The 20562-nt window shown below is 39.0% G+C and overlaps 1 protein-coding gene across 2 annotated transcripts in view; it reads left to right on the forward strand.

Annotated features, from left to right (window-relative positions):
- The window catches only part of LOC128355562 (band 4.1-like protein 1), a 75521-nt gene extending 59461 nt beyond the window's left edge, over positions 1-16060 (forward strand). The window contains exons 14-20 of one of the 2 annotated variants that reach the window (XM_053315859.1): positions 3796-3846; positions 6601-6729; positions 10332-10391; positions 14043-14138; positions 14609-14689; positions 14801-14917; positions 15826-16060. In XM_053315859.1, coding sequence (XP_053171834.1) covers positions 3796-3846; positions 6601-6729; positions 10332-10391; positions 14043-14138; positions 14609-14689; positions 14801-14917; positions 15826-15831 — 540 coding nt within the window. In that variant the 3' untranslated portion in view covers positions 15832-16060. The remainder of the gene's footprint in view (positions 1-3795; positions 3847-6600; positions 6730-10331; positions 10392-14042; positions 14139-14608; positions 14690-14800; positions 14918-15825) is intronic. The other variant, XM_053315860.1, reaches the window with a different exon arrangement.
- The last annotated feature ends 4502 nt before the right edge of the window (positions 16061-20562 follow it).

A 20562-nucleotide genomic window follows, 5' to 3' on the forward strand; every position in this document is an offset into this window, starting at 1 on the left:
CTTCATTAAAAACTTTCTTGAGAATAACTCCTGTTAGCACAGATTATTTCCGCCTTTCCCGTTTACTACCATTTGTCATCCCTCTTGTATGAAATGGTTGTTCTTTTCCTACTTTCTTATTTCCAGTCTGAGCTCTAATGGCTGTTCTTCCTCCTCTTTTTAACTCTCTCCTCTGCCTCACGTTGGCCAGTTGGTGGGCCGAGTGGTGGGAAAAGACCCTGTTAACAGCCTGTCTGTTGAGGGTTTCGTCCAGAAGACTGTGGTGACTTCACCTGAGGTTGCACATCTCTCACTCCTTATCTTTCATATTTGTAGCATTTGTGGTTTGGTGAATTGTACTTCCCACTGTGCATTACTATCACTCATATGTCTTTGATCTGTTATTTAAGAACATACGATCACATATCGTATAATTAATCCGTAAACACAAATGCATGCTTACCCGAACTTGACCATTGAAATGATTGTGGAGATTTCATTATCTGCAGGAGCTGTGCTTGGCATGTCTAACTGTGTTTAATCTATACCAACATGTAGGGCTCTGAGGAGTGGGTATTGATTGAAAAACAAGAAACTTATCAACAGGACCATGACTGGAAGGCAGAAGAAAAGAACAAATCTCTCACATCTGATTCCTCGTGGGAGAAAAAGGAGCTGGAAAAAGAGATAGACGTTGCCAAGATGATACATATTGAGGTAACAGGATCTGACAGAAAAGAAACGAAAAGCCATAATGATAATTTTCCATCAACAAAATCGTCCAGAGAGGCAGATGTGTGCTCTGAGCCTTGGCCCACTAACAAAAGTAGTTTGATTCAATTACCTGAGAATGCAGACTTGGTTCAAGACAAATCTGAAGCCTTAGACCCTGAGGCAAACAATGATGTGGCCCCGGGCTCGCACCAGGTAAAAGAACGCACAGCTTCTAAACCAAGGAAAAAGAGGAGACCCCAGAGCTTAAACCTTGGAATGCCTGCAGAGCTCACCTACAGTAAAGGAGGCAGTGATTCTTCTGGAGAAGAAAACGAGGGCTCAGACACAGAAAAAACGTCTGAAACAGGAAATCATAGTGAATCATCTCCACTTGTTTTGATGAAAGATGATCAGGGATCAGGAACAGATCAGTCTGTCAGTGTTTATGAAGACAGCAAACAGGAGGATACATCTATAGGAGAGAACAGGGAGATCAACACTCAAGGAACAGATCAGGTAAAGAAAAAAGTGAGTCAGGTTGTGCCAGCGGATATCGATTTAGGGTCAGTGAATGGTCCCGGAAAGGTAGAACACGATAGTTCATTAGCAGGTGTTAAAGGGGAGTGTGCGATGAAGGTAAGAGGGAAGGGCCTTATTGACAACAAAGAGCTGGCAGAGGTAAAACTGCGACAGGTCAGGACACACGAGAGAAAGATCAGCAGTTCTGGAGGAGAGGATATTGAGGTTGTCCTGGGAGACAGAGGTCAGAGGACGTCTCTCCACCGGCTGTCGGGCAGCTACCAGTCGGAAATCACCAGGATTGTTCCTCTTAAGCCAGAGCGGTCAAAGAGCATAGCGTGTAAGGATGAAAGGGACAGGTCAGGACAGGACGAGCCCACGCGAGCCTTCAGAAGAGAATACCGCTGGTCAGTCGGCTCTCCAGAGGGATCTTCAGACATGAGCTGGACTGACGTTCCTGCCTTTCATCCAGCTTTCGCAGCAGATCTGGAGGGTGCTACAAAATCACAACAACCCGATGATAGCTATCAATTCGGTAGAGGACCCACAGAGAGTCATTCGTTCGGCTCAAAGATATCAGCGCTTCCCAAAATGGCTCCTCCAGCCCCGCCAGTAAAAACACAGAAGGCCAGGGAGTCTGGACTAATACTGCGGAACAGCCGAAATGTTGGCAGGGAGCCAAGCCTGGACGCAGCCAAGAAGAGACACTCGGTAACTCTGCTTGGCATCTGCTATTCAGTCATTGGAAATAAAGCATCGCATGAGCTTCAGACAGACTCGCACGCCATTTTTCTTTTTTTCCTACGTTTTCAGTGACTTGAAACACTCATCCATCTTTACTGTACGTGCCTATATGAAGAGCGGGCGGAGTGATACTTTTGCTCCGTCTTGGTGGCAAAAAAAAAAAAAAAAAAAAGTAAAAGTATTTGCCTGTAAAAAGTTTGGACTTTTCCCTACATGACAACCCCAATTTATTCCCCTCCCATTGACCCCAAACATGCACCACACCACACTGTCTGGCAAATCTGTACAGTACAGCTCACCACTGACTGTGAAAGAAAAAAATATAATGTTTTGGTTGTTGGTTTGTCTTTAAGTTGTTAACTTGTGAGCCTTAAATTTCCTCCCAGCTCACGTTGTTCCCCCGGCAAAGTGTGCCAAGGAATAGAAAGGCTCACGTATTATCATTGCTCTGATGATTTTCACGTATTTCCATGCCATTTTTCAAAAAGTGGAAATACAAAACAAACGATTTATTGCATACTAATGCTACAAATGGAGTCACTCATTTGTGAAAGCAAAGGGTGAAAAAGTATTGTAATTCATTACTTTATCACATACAGCTATTATCTCCCAAAATTAGAGATAAATGGAGTATAGAATTGGTTTGGGCACAGATCATTGAGAAACTACATCAAATTGATAAACTCACATCAACAGAATTCATAAAATGCCACTTGATTGTTCAGTGGTAATAATAAATCATAAATATCTTTTTTTTCTTCCCCTCAACCTCACCTGGATAGAAAACCAAGCAGTTTTTACAACACATTGGTTCCTCCGACTGTGAAACCCCAGCAGGCAGCGAGCAGCCAGACACCACAGCTCAGTGCCTGACAGTCAGATTTGCTGCTTTCATTTCACTGTTGGTATCATTAGGAGCTTGCACGCGTTTGGCACTGGAATGAAAGGAATTTGAAGTGAATAGACATGACAGCTTTCATCATTTCCCACCTTTTCATCTGAGTCAAGCGCTTGTATATATTGGATTAAACAGGCATGAGAAGAGGTGTTGCGTTAGCTCTGAGAGTGCAAACGACATCACTGGCGAGTGACAATCGTATCAAGATCAGATTGAACACGCGGAGTGTGGGAAAATATCACGTGCTCTTTGAAACATGCGGACCCGCTCTCGCATTCAGTTTTTACAGGCTTTGACATGCACAGTCGGCACCTTTTTTATTGGACATTTAACAATATTATTTGAAATCCTGTCTTGTTGAAATTCAAGGCGCGTAGTGTTACATCAAGTCGGTTAATGAGTGGCTGCTGCTATGCTGAAAACCTGCTAATTATACAAACTGCATGTTTCTCTCTTGTCCTGCCTCTGCTAATTCTAACAATAAACCTGGCTGTAGATGTTGTTTTTGTTGCAGTAAGCTCACCTCTTTTCTGTCCTCTTGAGTAGGGCTTGAAATTTGTGCCTGAATCCATTTGGACCTGACTGGATCTGAACTGACCCAGTGGGCTTGGATTGGGTCTGGCTGAATTTCTCACCTAAACTTGGGTTTTGAGCTGTTAAAAAGACTTTAAAAAATACTGATTTGGTAGCTATTTATCAGCAAATAAAGCAGTTTTTTGGGCGATATTCAGATTGGACCCTCAAGCAGCAGTACACCAGGATCCCAGTTTAGGTTTGGACTGAAATATTTAGAGCTCAGAACACACTGAGCTCATATTTTCAGGCCTCAGTCAAGCTCTGCTGTTAGGATTTCTATTTGTGTGGTGGTCTGTCAGTCCACTTCAGCTTGTGCTAACCTTCAGAATGCTCTCTGTGCTCTTTTCCTCTGCTTCCCCCTGCAGGAGCCGGTCTCTACTCCTTCCATTTATGAAGCACCATTTGCTGACTTCAAGGTTAATCAATTTGTATTTAAGCACTTCTTCATATGCTCCACCTATTGTCTTTAATCCTCTCCCTTATGGATACACTGCATGCATCACTTTCTCCCGATTATATAAAAAAACAGCCAAAAGCTATAATGAAATGAAATGTATTACTTTTCACTGGCTACTCAGCTGCCCTCATCCATCACCAGTAAGAGCTTGAAATGAATGTGTGGGTTGACAAGAGAACCCCTTGCACTGGGCTACTGCTGGCATGATCCAGTTTTTACTTTGATTTGGATAGCAAGTGAACTTGTGATGTAATTAAAGTAATTAAGATAATTCCTTAATAAGGGAAATTATTTTAAATTGGCAGACACGAGAGCTTCATTGTAATTCAATGGCTTAAAACAAGACTATTATGTTTCTGACCCCTCATCATGGGTCATGTTCCCCTTTGTTTTATTTGAATGCTTTTTGAGGGCCGTTGCCTACTAAGGCAGTAGTATCTTTGTAAAATGTAACATAATTATGATGTTTTACACTGATTATTTCACTCAAATAAATAAGAACATAATACCAAAAAAATCTAGATACTACATTAGGGTCGACTTCGGATATTCAGCGAAAACTACAAGTATTTACAAACAAAATGTGTTAAGAACATAAACTTTATTTGGATTATTTACAGTCCATAGCTTGTATAAGAGATAAATGTATCTCAGTTTTGCCATTGGTGTCTAGTTATTTTAGTTAATTAAAGGTGTCATAACCACACCAAAACAAATGAATTCCACTAGTCAACAGATGAGATAGCAGCTGAGGTCCGCTTAGCTAGCTGTTTTATCGTTATTTTCTTCATCATGATTGGATTTCGATACTGATTCATTTTAGTTATGTAATATAAAAAAGTGAATTACCAAGATGTCGGTTCATCAAGGTGGAATAGTTATTTTTCAGCTATATAAAAATTAAGTAAGGAAGTAATTTCAAATAAGTAGCTTTAGCTTCAGCTAAGGCTAGCTATTGTTGGCTACAGTGTGCAGTTACTGGAGTTATCTTGGTTTTGTTCTAACTGGCTTAAAAGCAATACATTTCTATGACATAATAAATTTAATAGTTAAACAGACAATGAAGAAGTTGATTTTGGTATTTAGTATTGACCAAATATGTAGTTGTGGCATTTTTACCTTTTGTATCGTCCACAAAATAGAAGCAACCCCTTATCCCAGCACACGTTTGGAGCCAGTGTTGTAATTCAAACCCATTCATCATCCTACTATTGTTCATTTTTGAAACTGTGTGTTTGCAGTACACTCAACATGGTCTCTTCTATCTGCATAAAATAGCACGACTCTCAATTGCATGCAGTGATTATGCCAAAGTCCAATTTTGCATGCAGGTGATATGTAAGTCCTTCCCATTAACTTCTGTGGAGAGCAGATGCGTCCCCAGTCTCACATGAAAATGTGTAATAGCTACATTGGCCTGACAGTCCTTTTATTCTGTTAGTGGAAAATGCAATATTTTAATTATATTAAACTTTGATACATTTTCTGTTTGATATTCTTTGATTGATTGCTCCAGGGACAAATTGAATTTGAAGTTTTGGCTGACAGGAGGATCCACCTGGAAATATTATCCTTACTGTCACCATGATTTTCTTTTAATGATCGCTCATAAACTCATAAATATGATAGGTTAATGTTAAGGCTATTAGTTTTAATCATTCCTCCTTCAATTCTGAGTGTCGTGTTACTTATAGGCAGATTTAAGACACTGGTTTGATACACTGCGTACCGTGCATTTGATTTTGGATCCTCCACAAATCCTGGCATACACACCACCATCAAACTAAGGAAGATACCTCCATCCCATTCCATGTCATCTACATCAGCAGTTCATCAAAGTTATGTAACCTTAGAGTGGTGATTCTGTATCTGTACCTGCACCAGAAGGAGTTCAGTGACAGGAGGCCTCAGCAGAGCCTAGCCTCAGAGGAGGAACAGGAGCGAGACACGGTGGCAGACATGAGGGAAACCCACTTGGGCATCGAACGCAAGTGCTCCAGCATGACAGTCAGCTCCACGTCAAGCCTGGAGGCTGAGGTTGACTTCACAGTCATCACAGACCTCCACTCCGGCATGGAGGACTTCTCTAAAGGCATGTCGGAAATGGGAGAGAGGGAGCGACATCCCGAAGTGGGCCGGGAGGACTTTGAGGAGACCTCCAGGTTCTACTCTGCGCGTCTAATGGGATCCAGGGACAAGTCTCCCATAGAAGAGAAGCTTCCCGAGGAGGCGATGCATCATGAGGTAGACAGATGAATGCATTCATCCTTCATCGCCATCACCTGCTGGATTTACCCTGTCAGGCTGGGCCAAGTGCCAGAATAATTCACCTCTTTTTTTATGCTTTCTTTTTTCACATTGTGTTAAAATTTTGTTCATGTTTAATTTTGTTGTACACATTTTTCATTGTTGATTTGTAAATTGAGTCATTTAGTTTTTAATATGTTATTTTCTGTTTATTTTTAATTGCATAAATGTTTTTTTGAGTTCCACTGTCACTGCATCATCATTTGCATGCTGTCATCAAGCAATAAAAACATTTGCATTTCAGACTTTTATTTTTTAAGTTTATAGAATTCAGACGCTTCCCTCCGGAACATATGCTGCTCATGAACAATACATCGTCTATCCATCATCTTCAAAGGTCTCGATGTAAAAGAATAGCTTGGTGCTTGATGTTATGTGACTGTGGTGTTTGTGTTTTATTACACAGCCTCCTGTGGCAAAGAGAGACCCCAGTGCTGTCAGTATGGCCCATATGCTCAAGAGGGCCGGCAGCAAGACAGAGACACATACGAATGGATCAGAAGTCCATCCCAACATCATGAATGCCTCACCGCAGGTAAGGCAACAACAAGAAGATTAAATAAGGGGTGGCAAACCTTACTGTACTGTACAATACTGTACTATACAATAAGTTGCTGTGAATTTATTAAATAGTGTGACATTTTGGGAAATACTTATTAGCTGTCTTGCTGAGAGTTACATAAGAAGATAGATAATTCTCTCACAATTTCTCAATATAAAGCTACAGCTAACATCATGTTAGCTTAGAATATAGAAAGTATAAAATGACCATTTGTGGTTATGGGAGGTTATGTGTCACAGTCTATTTTGGCCGGGTGCAGTGACTCCCTTCGAGTTGCCTGGCAAATTCATGGTGGAAGTGACTCACAGTTCTACACTTTGGTTTTTCATGAATTAAACAAACAACATATAACATGTTAATTAGTGAGCTAGGTAATAATAGTAAGTTGATTTTTTTTACCCTCAGACAGAGCCAGGCTAGCCGTTTACTCTTGTTTTAAATCTTTATGCTAAACTAAGCTAACTGGCTAGAGGTTCATATTTATCCCACAGACATGAGCTTGATACTTGTAACAATTAAAAATTATAAATTGTTAATTGTTAGTGCCAGGACATTGATTTTGTTACCTTCAGACAGAGCCAGGCTAGTTGTTTGCTCTTGTTTTCAGTATGCAAAGCTAAGCTAACTGGTTAGTGTCTACCAGCTTCATATTTAGTCCACAGGCATGAGAATGATACTTGTCTACTCGTTTAACGTTTCACGGGAAGAAAGTGAATAAGTTATTTCCCGAAGTGTCAAACTATTCATTGTCAATTGTTGCATGTTAATTGGTGCTCTAGGTGCTAGTAAGTTGATTTTGTTACCTTCAGACAGTGCAGCCTAGCTGTTTCCCTGTTTTCAGTCTCAAGCTAAGCTAACTGGCTGGTGGCTATAGCTACATATTTATCCCACTGATCAATCTACTCGTCTCGAGTCTCACTAACAAAGTGAAGAAATTATTACCCGAAGTGTACGACTATTTTTAAAATATGTATTTTATATTTGTTTGTACAATGTTGAATTTTTCATATCTACATGTTCCTGTACTCTTCTTCCTTTTCTTTATGTCATATTTTATACATTACTGCTGATACATTTTAAGCTAGGGTAAAGTTAGGACAATGCTCACCACAGGATAGATCACGTCAGTCACATAAATACTAGCAATGAAGAATTTAACATTTTTGCAGAGCTCTGGAGTAGGTCTCGATTCCCCAGACACGGATGACATAATAGCATTATTATGGAGTGATTAAAGTATTGACAGTGTATTAATGAGGATGATGGTGGGAATCCCATTTATCTCCAGAGGCAAAGATTTTAGTACAGGCTTCCTGTCCCACAGGTGCCTCATTAAAACGCTGGGCTCTTTAGCCATTCAGCTAATGGCTGGATGAACTCAGGCAGTAATGTAGAGAGGGTGCCTTTGAAGTGCCAACTCAATTTTCAGTACAATTTTCAAAGATGACAGTATAAGCCATGCTAGTGTGTGTGTATGTGCATCAAATGGAGGATGACGTCATCTATAGGCAAGTGAAGCGCTCCTGTACTGACGTTGTTGTACCAGCAGAGGGAGACATGTCAGGTCTGTCTAGTTCCTCAGTAACAGCATAAAGGCTTGGCCTGCGACTCTGTACCAGCTGTCTGCATGTCAGTGACAGGCTTTGAATTTGGGTAGCATTCCCACCAGACTGTACTAAAATGAATTTGTTCAGCTTGAGGATTGCCTTCATTAGCAATTCATCAAGTATAAACATGCAGATATTGGTTTGATTGTGAGTCATGGCTGTGAAATACAATACAAGCTATTGAGGCAAAGCACTGACTCATTTTATAATCTGATTTTTAGTGCTTATTATCAAATCATACATTTTAAAGAATCCTCATTGAATAAAGCTATACTAAAATAAAGCAGGACTTTGACTTAAATAGAACATATGCATTTTGTTGCTTTAAGGAGCATTGCTCAATTTATTTTAGGTACTTGGAGACCATTTTAAATAGTTACTGAACAGATGATGATTAGCAAGACGTGGAACATCTAATATACCCCCAAAGTAGTGGGAATATTGAACTTTCAATTATATTGTAATTATATATAATTATTAAGCACTTTGCTGGGAGACGCTGCCTACTGGTTGATGAGAGCAGTGAGAGTCAATCAAACAGTAGAGTTGCAGGAAAATCAGTCATTTGGTTCAAATCACCATCTTCAAGATCTTTTGGAAGACCATAATATGCTCTGTAGAGCTGAGGGGAACTGCAGAGGTGTGTAATTATTCTCTGTGGGTTCACTACAAGTGACACCTTTCACATTACACATAATAATTTGACCCATTGTTAATATAAAAATAGCTAGGGATTACTGCAGCTTTTAAAAACTTCTGAAAGATAAAATAAAACATTCGCCCTACAAATGAAAAGTTGAAGATTATTTTATACAACTGATATAATGATAATATTATAGCATAAAAATGCCATAAAAAGGGGGGCTGGTGGGATTGAATAGTGGGTGCTATGCTTCTGTAAAAACACATTATGGGCTGAGTTGAGACAGAGTTATTTACCTCTAATTCCATATAAGGGGCGCTGCTCGCTTCTGTAGTCTCCACTCAGGATGTACACAGTGAGGAATGGAGGACACTACTTGCTTCGCTGCTAATGTGAAGTGTGGAAATATTGAGATTTAAAAAATAATCAAGGTCATGTCCATGTATCATATGATAAATCCATATATAGACATGATGATGTTGATAGTTATGTTATTGTACAATAAGTTGATGAGTTAATTATTGTGACAGGCCTATCTGGTCAGCTACTGCAGCTTATATTGGCCAATGTTAACTAATGTTAGCACGCTAGATAGATATTGCTATGTAGATATTACTGATCCCAGTGTGTTGATGTCTGCATTTTAGCATATGAGATAAATATTTCATTGGTGTTATCCCAAAAGTAAAAGAAGAAGTAAACACCACACCTTCTCTGGAGATAAATATTACAACCTTTCATCTTGTTATAGTAGCTTTAACTTATGACATTTAAAGTGGCTCTGTTCTATTTGTGTCAATGTGTCTGCATGCACAAGGCTTTGTTCTAGAACACCTACTTGCAAAAAAGCCTTTATTAAGATTATTATTTCCACCTGCGATTGTCATTGTGAAAATGTTTTTTATAATGTCTTCTGGAGGAGCTTTGTGAAATGTGAGAAAATAGTCCATCCTCAGGGTCTGTGTTTGAAACAATGTGAATATTTTCCTTGGCAGAAATAGTGCTCTTGTATTGCGTCATGGGAAATGTAGGATCCAGTTTTTTTGGAGTTTGACCCTTATTTGGCCCAGAAATGTTGAATATTTTGGCATTTTTTAACCCCCAGGTGAATCCCCCAACTTTGAAATGCAGTTCTAAATTGCTGGCATAGTTCTTAAAGTAGATGGATTTTTAGTTTCTGTGTGGCTTCCTTAACAATGAAGTGTAACTTTCATATGCTGATTACCCAAAGTGTTTCACTTAATGACCACCTAATGCATTTCTTTAATGAGGCTCTACCTTCTTACCGCACACAAGCCTGAAAACTGTTTCTCTCTTTCCTTCAGAACTACGGAGTCATCAGCCAGCGAGAGGCTCCTGCTCCAATTAAAGAAAATGGCTCCCCTGTAAGTATCATTACAGAGGAAATACATCAGTGTGACTGTGTGTGTGTGTGTGTGTGTGTGTGTGTGTGTGGTGGCAGAGTAAGAAACTGCAGCCTTTGTGCTGTTGCTGTCCCCTTTTTTAGCCTTGACCTTTACATCATATCCATCTGAATAAGTACAAAAATAATGTTAGAAAATGACATCTTAATTGTGTCTGTGTCCTGTTTCTGCCAAATGTTCACAGGATGTGGCATTTGACGTCATGATGACTCAGATTTGACTCAGTAATTGTCGCTAGGACATTTATATGAGTATATGAATTTTCCAAATGCTGTGGATTATTCTGATTCTCTACTCATATTTTTGTGGTAATGAGTAACTTAACTGTCATTTTGTCACTTTTATTTTCCTGTAAGTGTGTTATTTAATTGTCTTTCATCACTCATATGTCATTGCAGCATTTCCTATTTACAAAAGGGCACATCTTTATTTCATAAAAGCAAGTATATCTGCAATAGCCAAATACATACACAGTCTTAATGTCCAACTAAAAGCATCTGCTAAATGAATCACTTGGTCTCCTTTGATCAAAAACCATAAGGGAGCAGTTATATTTTAAATTATTTGATTTCATGATGGCACCCCCTTGTTATGCATTCATTTGATGAAACACCGTTCTGTTGTCTGTTTATATAGCTGGAGAGCATATTTCAATACAGCAAATCAAATCAAATAATGTGGTGTTTAATCACAGACAGAGCAGACGGTCACACTGAGCCTGATAGCATCCTGATACACAACAGACACTGACACTGAACAACCTGCATTAGCAAGTCTCCTTCTTATCTAACTTGCGAATATGAGCACACATCTTGATCTGCCCCTTAGCTTGTTGAAACCAAACAAACATTCAGCGGGGAAAAGTCCACGGCTAACGTCAGTAAACAGGCTAGGTAGTGAATTAGCTGCTCAGCTGCAGCACATTAAAACAGCATGTAAACGTACGTGCAAATATTAGTGACACCCTATCTGTCCATGACTTGTAGCGACAGCAGTTTGTCTACTGTGTGTCCATTCCCTAAGGTGCAACACCAACATAGTGATAGCCCGCTAGCTGCTATCAATCAAACAAGACACTAGCATGCCTCTTTAGCCAGCTGAGACGAAAAGGAACATTTCTGATGTTATTTCTTATTTCATCATTTTAACAATACAAAACTATTAAGAAACACATTATGTTTGACTGCAGAAAGGGATGACTAAATGTGATTTCAGTTGAACTTTAGTGTTGCACACTTGGACACAAGTGCATGAGTTTAAATGATTTCTTTACTTCTCAGCTGGAAATACAGAAACACAAGCAGATTAGATTGGCGTTGCTACATGCTGTATGCTGCCTCTGTTTACTGACTGAAATGCTGTAAATACTGACATATGCTCTATAAAAATATCAAAAATACATGTTCACTCTAATTCTCAAACTCACTCACATCAACACTATTTACACACACAACTGTTATTTTAGCAGGCTACAGTGCTTCCACTACCAGGAAATGTGCAATATTACATTTCTTCATTTAACTCACAGAACTGCGATAAAACTCCTATTTACATAGTAGATAGTTCGCTACTCATACACATACACATTATACATATTTATCACTGCTTTTGAATATGTTTTCACTACTTTTGCTCATCTGGAAATACAGAGTGTCTGTGTGAGCTTTTCTGATAATATCACTGAATAAACCTACTACAATACTGCAGTTGCTCTTATGGGTGAACAAGTATGAGTGAGGGTAATTAGTGAATAACATAAATGAACCAAATTAACCAAAACAATAAAAAAATAGCACATGAGAGTGAGATAACCTGTTCTCTTCAGGCCTCGCTGAAGAGCAAAACATATGGGTTATCTCCACAGTAAGCAGTATTGTAGTACTGCAGTAGTATATAGCCACCAATCTACCATTTAAAATTCTTACCAAAAACAAAATCCACTGAGTATACTGTCCAATAATGTATCAGTTTCTTCACATATATGATTTTTTTGGAATAGGTCATATTTGTAATAGTCTAATGTTCCTAAACATACAGTATGTTATAGAGGTGTAATCTTATTATAGCCATGGCCCCATCATGGTTTTGTATAGCAAGGAAATACTGCTTGTTCTTTTAATTTTTTTTTTGTAATTTACATTGTGTAATGGTTATTAGGGACACATCACACATCCACTTAAAAATGAACAAGGGTAAGATCCATTGTTAAAACAATCAACAACGAAATGCACATATGTTTATCAACCCATATTATATCTGCACATGGAAGAAAAATAATTTAAAATGGATTTAAATTCCTCAATGTGAGAATTTATTATCAAGTCAGGTATTATTGTTGACACATGGGTAAGCCATCTTGACCAATTTTCATCACTGACATCAACTTGAATTATTATTTTAATGTAATTATCTCCATAGTATATATATATTAAATTACAGTAGATTACATTAGTCCATTCACTTATGGTTGGTATTTCCTTCTAAAGACATTTTCTACTCAAAGCAGATGCCACTAACAGCACTCTCAACAGGTATTTAGCTCACACTAAAGCTCTTCTAGATCCCCAGGGTACATTGTTCAAAAAGTTAAGTTCATTTTCATGTTAAAAACTTCCTCAAGAACATTGTGGACACTTCTCCGACACAGAGCCACAGAGGGACAATTTCAGAAAATATGGAAGCGATTCGCCACAATATCTCCACAGGACCACCAGCAGACAGTCTGATTAGAGTAGTTAGTCTTTTGGAGTGCAAAAGAATCGAATCACATTGTTCCCGCTAAATCCTCTCCAGGAGGGAGAACTTGTCATTAACCATTGCTGTCTGCACATCCTGTCCCATTCTTCCTGTGTTATTGTGGTGTGTAATTACTCTCTGCTTCCCAGCTTGCTTTAATATTAAAAGTACAGTTTTGAAGAGCAAAATCATTTATAAATTACTTCTTGATAAGAAGCATCTACGTCTGCTTTCTGGTAAAATGTCAAGGATTTCTTTCCCCATTGTGATGTCATCTTTCAGAAATGTCTTGCCAATAACATCTCTAAATTGAAAGTAAAGTGATCCTGATTCTGCAGATTAAAGTAGTCATTTAGTTCCTGAAAGCTCAAAACCATACCTTGATTTAAGAGAGTACTATATATGCAGTAAGGCCATTTCCAGTCCAGCTTCTAAAACTCCTGTCAGATTTACTGGGCCTGAAGTTTGGGTCATAGGCAAAAACCATCTCAAGATTTCAATTCTGTCCTTCAATTAGTGTCATTTAATATATTTAGGGACCATGTTATCCAAGGGTTATTTGAGTCGGAAAGATGAGTACTTAATGAAGGGTCTCCAAAAAACATAGGTAGTCCCTTCTCCATTGAGCTTTTTATCTATTTCCTTAAATCTAAAGCTGAGTTTACACTAGCCAACTGTTGGCCTATGTTCTGTAAAGTTTACTTTGAACTTCAGTCGGTTAGGTGTGTGATTTAAAATGGTACAACGTAAAGGGTTAGACAACAGTACATATTGTGTATGAGCGTAGTGTGTGTGTGCTGGCAGTTGTGTCTGCAGTGTTTCCCACTGTGTGTGTGAATACAGCAGAATAACTCCCCTCTAATGAATGTGCTGTAGGTAAAAGCCAGCACCCAGGGGAGGGAGTCCGTTGTGTCACCGCTGACCATCACGGCTGAGAGTGTCACCTCAGCAACCACAACCCAAGTTACCAAGGTAACTCCTCACCGGTACCCATGGTTACAGTTTAATAATTGGAGCTTTGAGTCAGCCCACCACATCTTCATCTTATGGTGGACACTTACGAGATATTTCTCTTAAATATTTCTCATCACCGCTTCTTTATATGCTGAAAGCAGGCCATCACATAAAAATGAATTGACTGAATTTTTAAATAAATAAATAGTTTTTCTGTTGTGTAAAACAACAGCATTTTTATCTCCATTCTATGTTTGTTGCTCTAAACAATAAGTATCTGCTGCGTCTTTACTGAGAAAATCATCTGGTGCACAAAAGATGCACCGGGTGATGTTTGAGAAGACAAAAAACTGATACAAACAAAGCTTTTTTAGAACAAAGGCAGAGGTAAAAATACAATACAACAATACCTGTGTTTGCCACTTAAATGTTGAGAGTGACTTCCTCACCATTCATTGAGCTTGTCTCTCACTGTATGTACTCTGCAGACTGTGAAAGGAGGCTACTCAGAGACCAGAATCGAGAAAAGGATTATAATCACAGGAGACGACGACGTGGACCAACATCAGGTAAGAGGGAGAATTACTGAACACCTGCCCTTTATGTTCAATAAGCCATAAGGCACCGAAAGCTAATATGTTAAGTTTATGATCAAACGCATTGGTGTTTCATGTCTGCAGGCCCTCGCCATGGCAATCCAAGAGGCCAAGCAGCAGCATCCTGACATGCTGGTGACAAAAGCAGTGGTTATCAGGGAAACAGAGTCTCCCACTGAGGAGATGCAGCAGAAAGCAGAGGTACGTCATGACTGCAGGTTACAAGATGACTTAGCTTCCTGTTTGATAACCATTTAAGTACATCAAAAGATTTGTTAACATTCTTTAGAGATTCCCTAGACTTGATCTTGGCTCCCAAATTATTTAAGTGAGCTCTAGAGGTCAATTAGCATGACTACTTTGCATATTTTGGAAAAGATGAGTGTGTATATGATGGATTCAACATGAATACAATCAAATGTTTTCATGTTTATGTGATTCTACCTAATATTTACATTAACCACATTAAGTGTATACCTATGAAATGTGTAATATGTGATTATATTCACTGAGCTGTGAAATACAAGAAGTCTGAGTTAGAAACAGTGAATAGCAAAACAGGGACATGACATATTAAGCTGATTCAACTTGCCATTAAGCCTGCAAATCTATTTCCCCCATACAATCTATGTCTGGAAAAATTTAAAATCCACTCAATTCACATACTAATACTTTATAGTACCATTAAAGATGAGTCAAAGTTGCATGAATCTACCAGATTATATAAAGATATTTTCAACTGCAGGGGGTAATAGCTAATATACGGTGGGTTTTTCTTCTTAAATGACACGATTTACTGCAGCCTGCAAGTGTTGGACATTATAAATGATGTGTGATATTAATCATGACAAGGACTGTATGAGGTTTTAATGACTGACTGTGATGCTCTTATGGGTGACTTGAATGGTTTAGAGGCTCATTGGCTGATACAGTGCTAGAGGGAGGGCAGTTTGGGTAGTAATGGTGGTTTTACCGGACTGAGAAGTCACTGCAGTCAGTACTGTCCTACTTTTACTAGGAATTTGACTCATTCTTGAGACCTTTTCTTTCACGTTTCCTACATTCCAGCACAGCATTTGAAACACCTGTGTGTTGCTTTCTCATTGCAGTCCTGATTGGTCATGGTGGCACCTGAGACGGAGGACAGGAGAGTATCCTCCAGCTGTTTGTCTCCTGCCCCGCCCTGCAGTATGCCACCAACCTGATATGAGGACTCTCTACCCCCACTGTGTACACACCGACACGAGAACAGACTGCACTCCATGAAGCAGTAGACCTCCACTTTCTGTCCCTTTAGACAAACCAACTGTGACTCTAGCCTCTGACCCAACCCGGCCTCCTGTCCTGTCCCAGCCCATCCCAGACTCCCACCTTCTTGCGGAACAGGAAACGTCTTCTATCGGATGATTTACGTTTGGTTTATTCAGGTGGAGTGATGTAAGATTGAAAGTGAAATCTGGTAACAGCTGGTACCTCTGTTAGAGTCATTTGTCTGAAACCTTACTTGTATATTATTTAACTCGTTTAACACATTTTGACTCTTTTGAAACCCCTGAGGATCATTTGAATCAATACGTTTTTTAACCCCAAAACCCTGCAAACCCAATACCCTCCGCTCAGAAAATTACTTTGTCTTTATTTAAGGTCCTAAACTGCTACTGTCATACATGAAGTGAATATAAAACAGCAGAAGAGGGTTGGTTGAAAGAATGGGGACAATGCTGGTTGGGATGGGGGAGGTTGGTGCCAAGTGACAAGAGGCAGCCTTTTTGCTCGTTGCTGCCACCTCCTGGCCATGACACCTTCAGTATAATCAACAGCTGTCTTATTAGCTTTTTACATTTTTATCTATAGAGGATCTAATTTATGTCCAGTGTTTGCTTGTTTATGAAATATGTATAATATCAGATGATTATAATCTGCATGATTCAAATAAAAAAATAGCAGAGGGAATGGAAAAAAGAAAAAAATATATGCAGACACGTCCACATCTAAAATCCCATAACAAGTGCAGTGATGATGGGAGAAACTGTAAAGATAACAGGGCCAATGAGTGGTGGACACATCCAGATGTTGAAGGACTCTACTGAAGAAGAGAAGACAGTCGGGTTGTTGAACACTTCAGTGGACAACTGGAACTTTGCTTTGGTCCCAGTGCCCAGCATACAAACATCACTGTCCTTGTCCCACAGCCCTGACTTCCCCCCACCCCTCCACCCTCAATGGGACTGTTTTATTTTTATTGTCAGCTCGCCATCAACAGAAAGAAATGCTGGTCACTCATTTTTGGGCACAGATTTAGAATTTGTAGAGCAAATTTAATATAAATAATGTTTCAGAAATGTGATATGTTGGTGATCTTACTTATTTTACTGAGCTCCATCATGAAACAGAGTTTGTATGTTATTCTTGTGATCTTTGACATTTCAGTCCATGTGAACATGCTAGTATCTTTCTTTAGGGGCTGAAATGACCAGACTTGTGAAAGACTTTCATTTTGTTTCCTGTTACTTTGCTCAATGCATTGTTTCACTGGAGATCTTACAAAATTTATCAAACAGATCCCAAAACAAGGAACCAGTTTACCCAAATTGTGAAGCTGTGATGCAATGAAGAGAAATGCAGTAAATTGAGAGACTGGCCTTTGATTGTTTAGTTGTTCCTGGTATATCTGGCTGTCGATATCAGCATTGTATCCATCACATTAACCAGCTATGATTGATTTTTTGGCCACTTGAGCACAGCGCAACAAGATGTAAACACAACAGTGACATAATATACCATAATCACCTAATAAAGCTGTCATGGCAGACTGTTAGCAAACAGCTGTCTATAAACATCCAGCAGTTATGGAGCAACATTATCATTCCTATATTAAATATTTTTTGGTGAATATAAGTCCAATACTCACTTTCTTGCTATGGCCTCTATCAATTCCTGAGGAAAATATTTGACTCTTTAGCTGTTAAATGCTTCAATATGTTCACCAGCAAGCTCCTAACTTTATTTGCAGTTTGGTGCTGAGCATATAGTGCACAAGGGTTTAACCAGAACTATTTTTTGCAGAAAACAGCTACCGGCTATGGTCAGAAATGATGACAAGAGCTGTGAGAGTCAACCAAAACATTAAAGTTCCACGCTGGAAAACCAAAACAATAAAGCTGAAAGACTAAAAACTGCAGAGTCAGGTGATGACTCTCTGTGGGTTTGTTACTATGAACAACACTGTTTACATTACATGTAGACTTCTGATTCATTCGTAACATAAAAAATGTAATTATAGCAGCATTAAATAGCTTTGAATCATATGTGCATGTTCACAAACACTGCCTGGAAGGTTAAAAACCACAAGATTAACATGGGTACTTTATTGTTTTCTGTTGGATTAACTCTTTAAGTTATGGTGTATGAGTCTGTAATTGTATTTATAGGAGTGGTGAATGTGAGGCCTGTGCTTTTCCTCCCTGTTTTCCTTCCAGACAAAGCCGAAAGTCATAGTGTGACATACTAAAATGCCGTCTATCCACAGAACCTGTTTGCTGTCACAAAGCATATATCCTGGATGACCTTTAATACTATACTATGCATTGCTTATCATACATAAGAATCCCTCTGATGGATCCCGACCCATGTAAGCCTTGTTGCCGTCATTGTTAACGTCGTACTACTGTTAACCGAAGCAGTGAAGTGCACTGCTTGTGAGATTTGCAATAAGCAACCATTATTCTTATCCTCTGTCCTATAAAGGGAGAAAACTGTGAACTCTCATGCGTAACAAAGCGTAACCAAAACCTATAACACAGAGTTAATAATAGTCAAAGGAGCCTTCCAACACTTGTGACCATGGCTTTTGTCACCCTTGTTGTCTAATCCGCCCATGCCCTGACTTGAACCTGTTGACCTGCTGTTGATATGTCTGTGGAAATAAGAGATTCCCAAACTGATGACTTGTATATTCTATTTTGCTGTATTTTATTTTATCTGGTCATATGACACTGGACTGTTGTGAAAGCACTTGCTTGCTACAATAGCAGCACATAAACTGTAAACTGTTGGGAAAACTCAAATGACCTGTCTTTGCTGTAGTATTAGACACACTACTGATGGAAAAGTAATGACTTTAGGCATCAGGAGAGAGGTTGTGTACTGTGGGCGAGGTGGTGAGTTGAAGGATGGAAGGCCTGTATATAAATATCCATACTTCTGTGTATTATCCTCTAAAGTATGTAGAAACTGACGAGAGCAGGGATGTGTTTTTCAGGTTGCGGTTAAAAAGATGTGACAGTAAGTAAAATCCTAAGGACGGTGCAATAGAATGTCACATGATTGGGTGCCTTATGTTTGGAGTAATGCTTATGGGAGCAGAAGCTCAGCTGAAAGTGCTGTTAATCACCACGAGGCAGATGTAGAAATCACCTCTCCCCTGAGCCCAAGGTGAGAAGGAACTGGTCTTGGAAGTGAATTACTGTCATGTAAAGGATGTGACATTGAGCGCAGTAAAAGGGAAAGTCTTTCTGAATGGGAAATGTTAGACCTCACTGAGATAAAAACATTTATTGGTCCCATTGAAGTAGAAACCAGCATAGTACAGATTATGGATATGAGGGTTTTTTTTTTGCCCTGTGAAGAGCATCGAACTGCTTGGCTGTTTTGCCTCCACCTTCAATTCTCCACTGCCTTTTGCTCTACATTCCCCTAGTGCTTGGTGGTGTGTATTTGCTGTATTTGCTTTCAGTCTAAATGGAAAACATACATGCATAAATAAATGTCTCAGTATGATTCAAAAAATGTCTCTGATTCTCAAAGAAGGGGAGAGGGGTTTCACTTTGATACATTACCCATAGTGAAGAAGTAGAACTTGAGATGTTTTCTTTTTGTTTACTTAATTATATGGTTTGAAAATTTCGGAAAATAATAATTCGTTATATGTAATAAAGGGCTTTTTGTAATATCAGATGAATTGGGGTATTGTTATTGTAGTAAAAGAGGAAATGTAACTTGTTAAATATTGCCATCTAGTGGCTAAATTGAGTATATAAGACTTGGGTACAGACTAAAAATATGTGTGTCCTCTTAGCACCACCTAGTGCATTTTCTGTGACAATTTCACTCATCTTAATACTGTACCTAGCACATGGTATTGACTTTCAGCAGGTACGTTTTGTTATTCATATAGATAGAAAATGTACTGCTTCAATTTAAGGAGGACTGAATAACCCTGAATATGTCATCAAGGAAGATTGCAGCTTTTTAACAAAAAGCCTGTATTACAAACTTGGGATATAGAGTGTGAAAAATGTGGGGATTTATCAAGCATGGAGGGTCTAACTGTTGGGTTGTACTATGGGAAAGAAGGATCAAGTGGTGTTTTTGAAGTGTGAGAAAATAAAAGTCAGGATACCTTGCCCTCTGCTGCTTAGATTTTGAAACGTTAACAATCTCCCCCTCTTTAATGAAAAGGAATTATTTATTTTGCCCCCTTAGCTGTTGTATGACTGTAATCCAGATTTCTTGTCATTCAATTTGATATTGTATTAAAAAAATGCCATTCAAAATCTTTGCTGAGGCTAGAGGGACAATATTTCTATACGTCAGTTCTCAAATGGGTCTATATGTATTGAGAGATGGACCAACAGAGCTTGACATTGTTCTATAAATCAATAATCTTTATTAACACAGTATAAACAATAAACAGCAACAGAGGAAACCCTCATATAGAGCATATATGGACAAGTAAACCCAGTACATCTCAGAGGGGCTGACTGAAACAGAAGCACATGGGGCCAATGATGGTTCAGATCTCATGGTAAACGTACAGTATACACAAACCAAGATGCGTGAACCTT

Source organism: Scomber japonicus, chromosome 3, assembly GCF_027409825.1.
Source record: "Scomber japonicus isolate fScoJap1 chromosome 3, fScoJap1.pri, whole genome shotgun sequence".
Taxonomy (NCBI): Eukaryota; Metazoa; Chordata; class Actinopteri; order Scombriformes; family Scombridae; genus Scomber; species Scomber japonicus.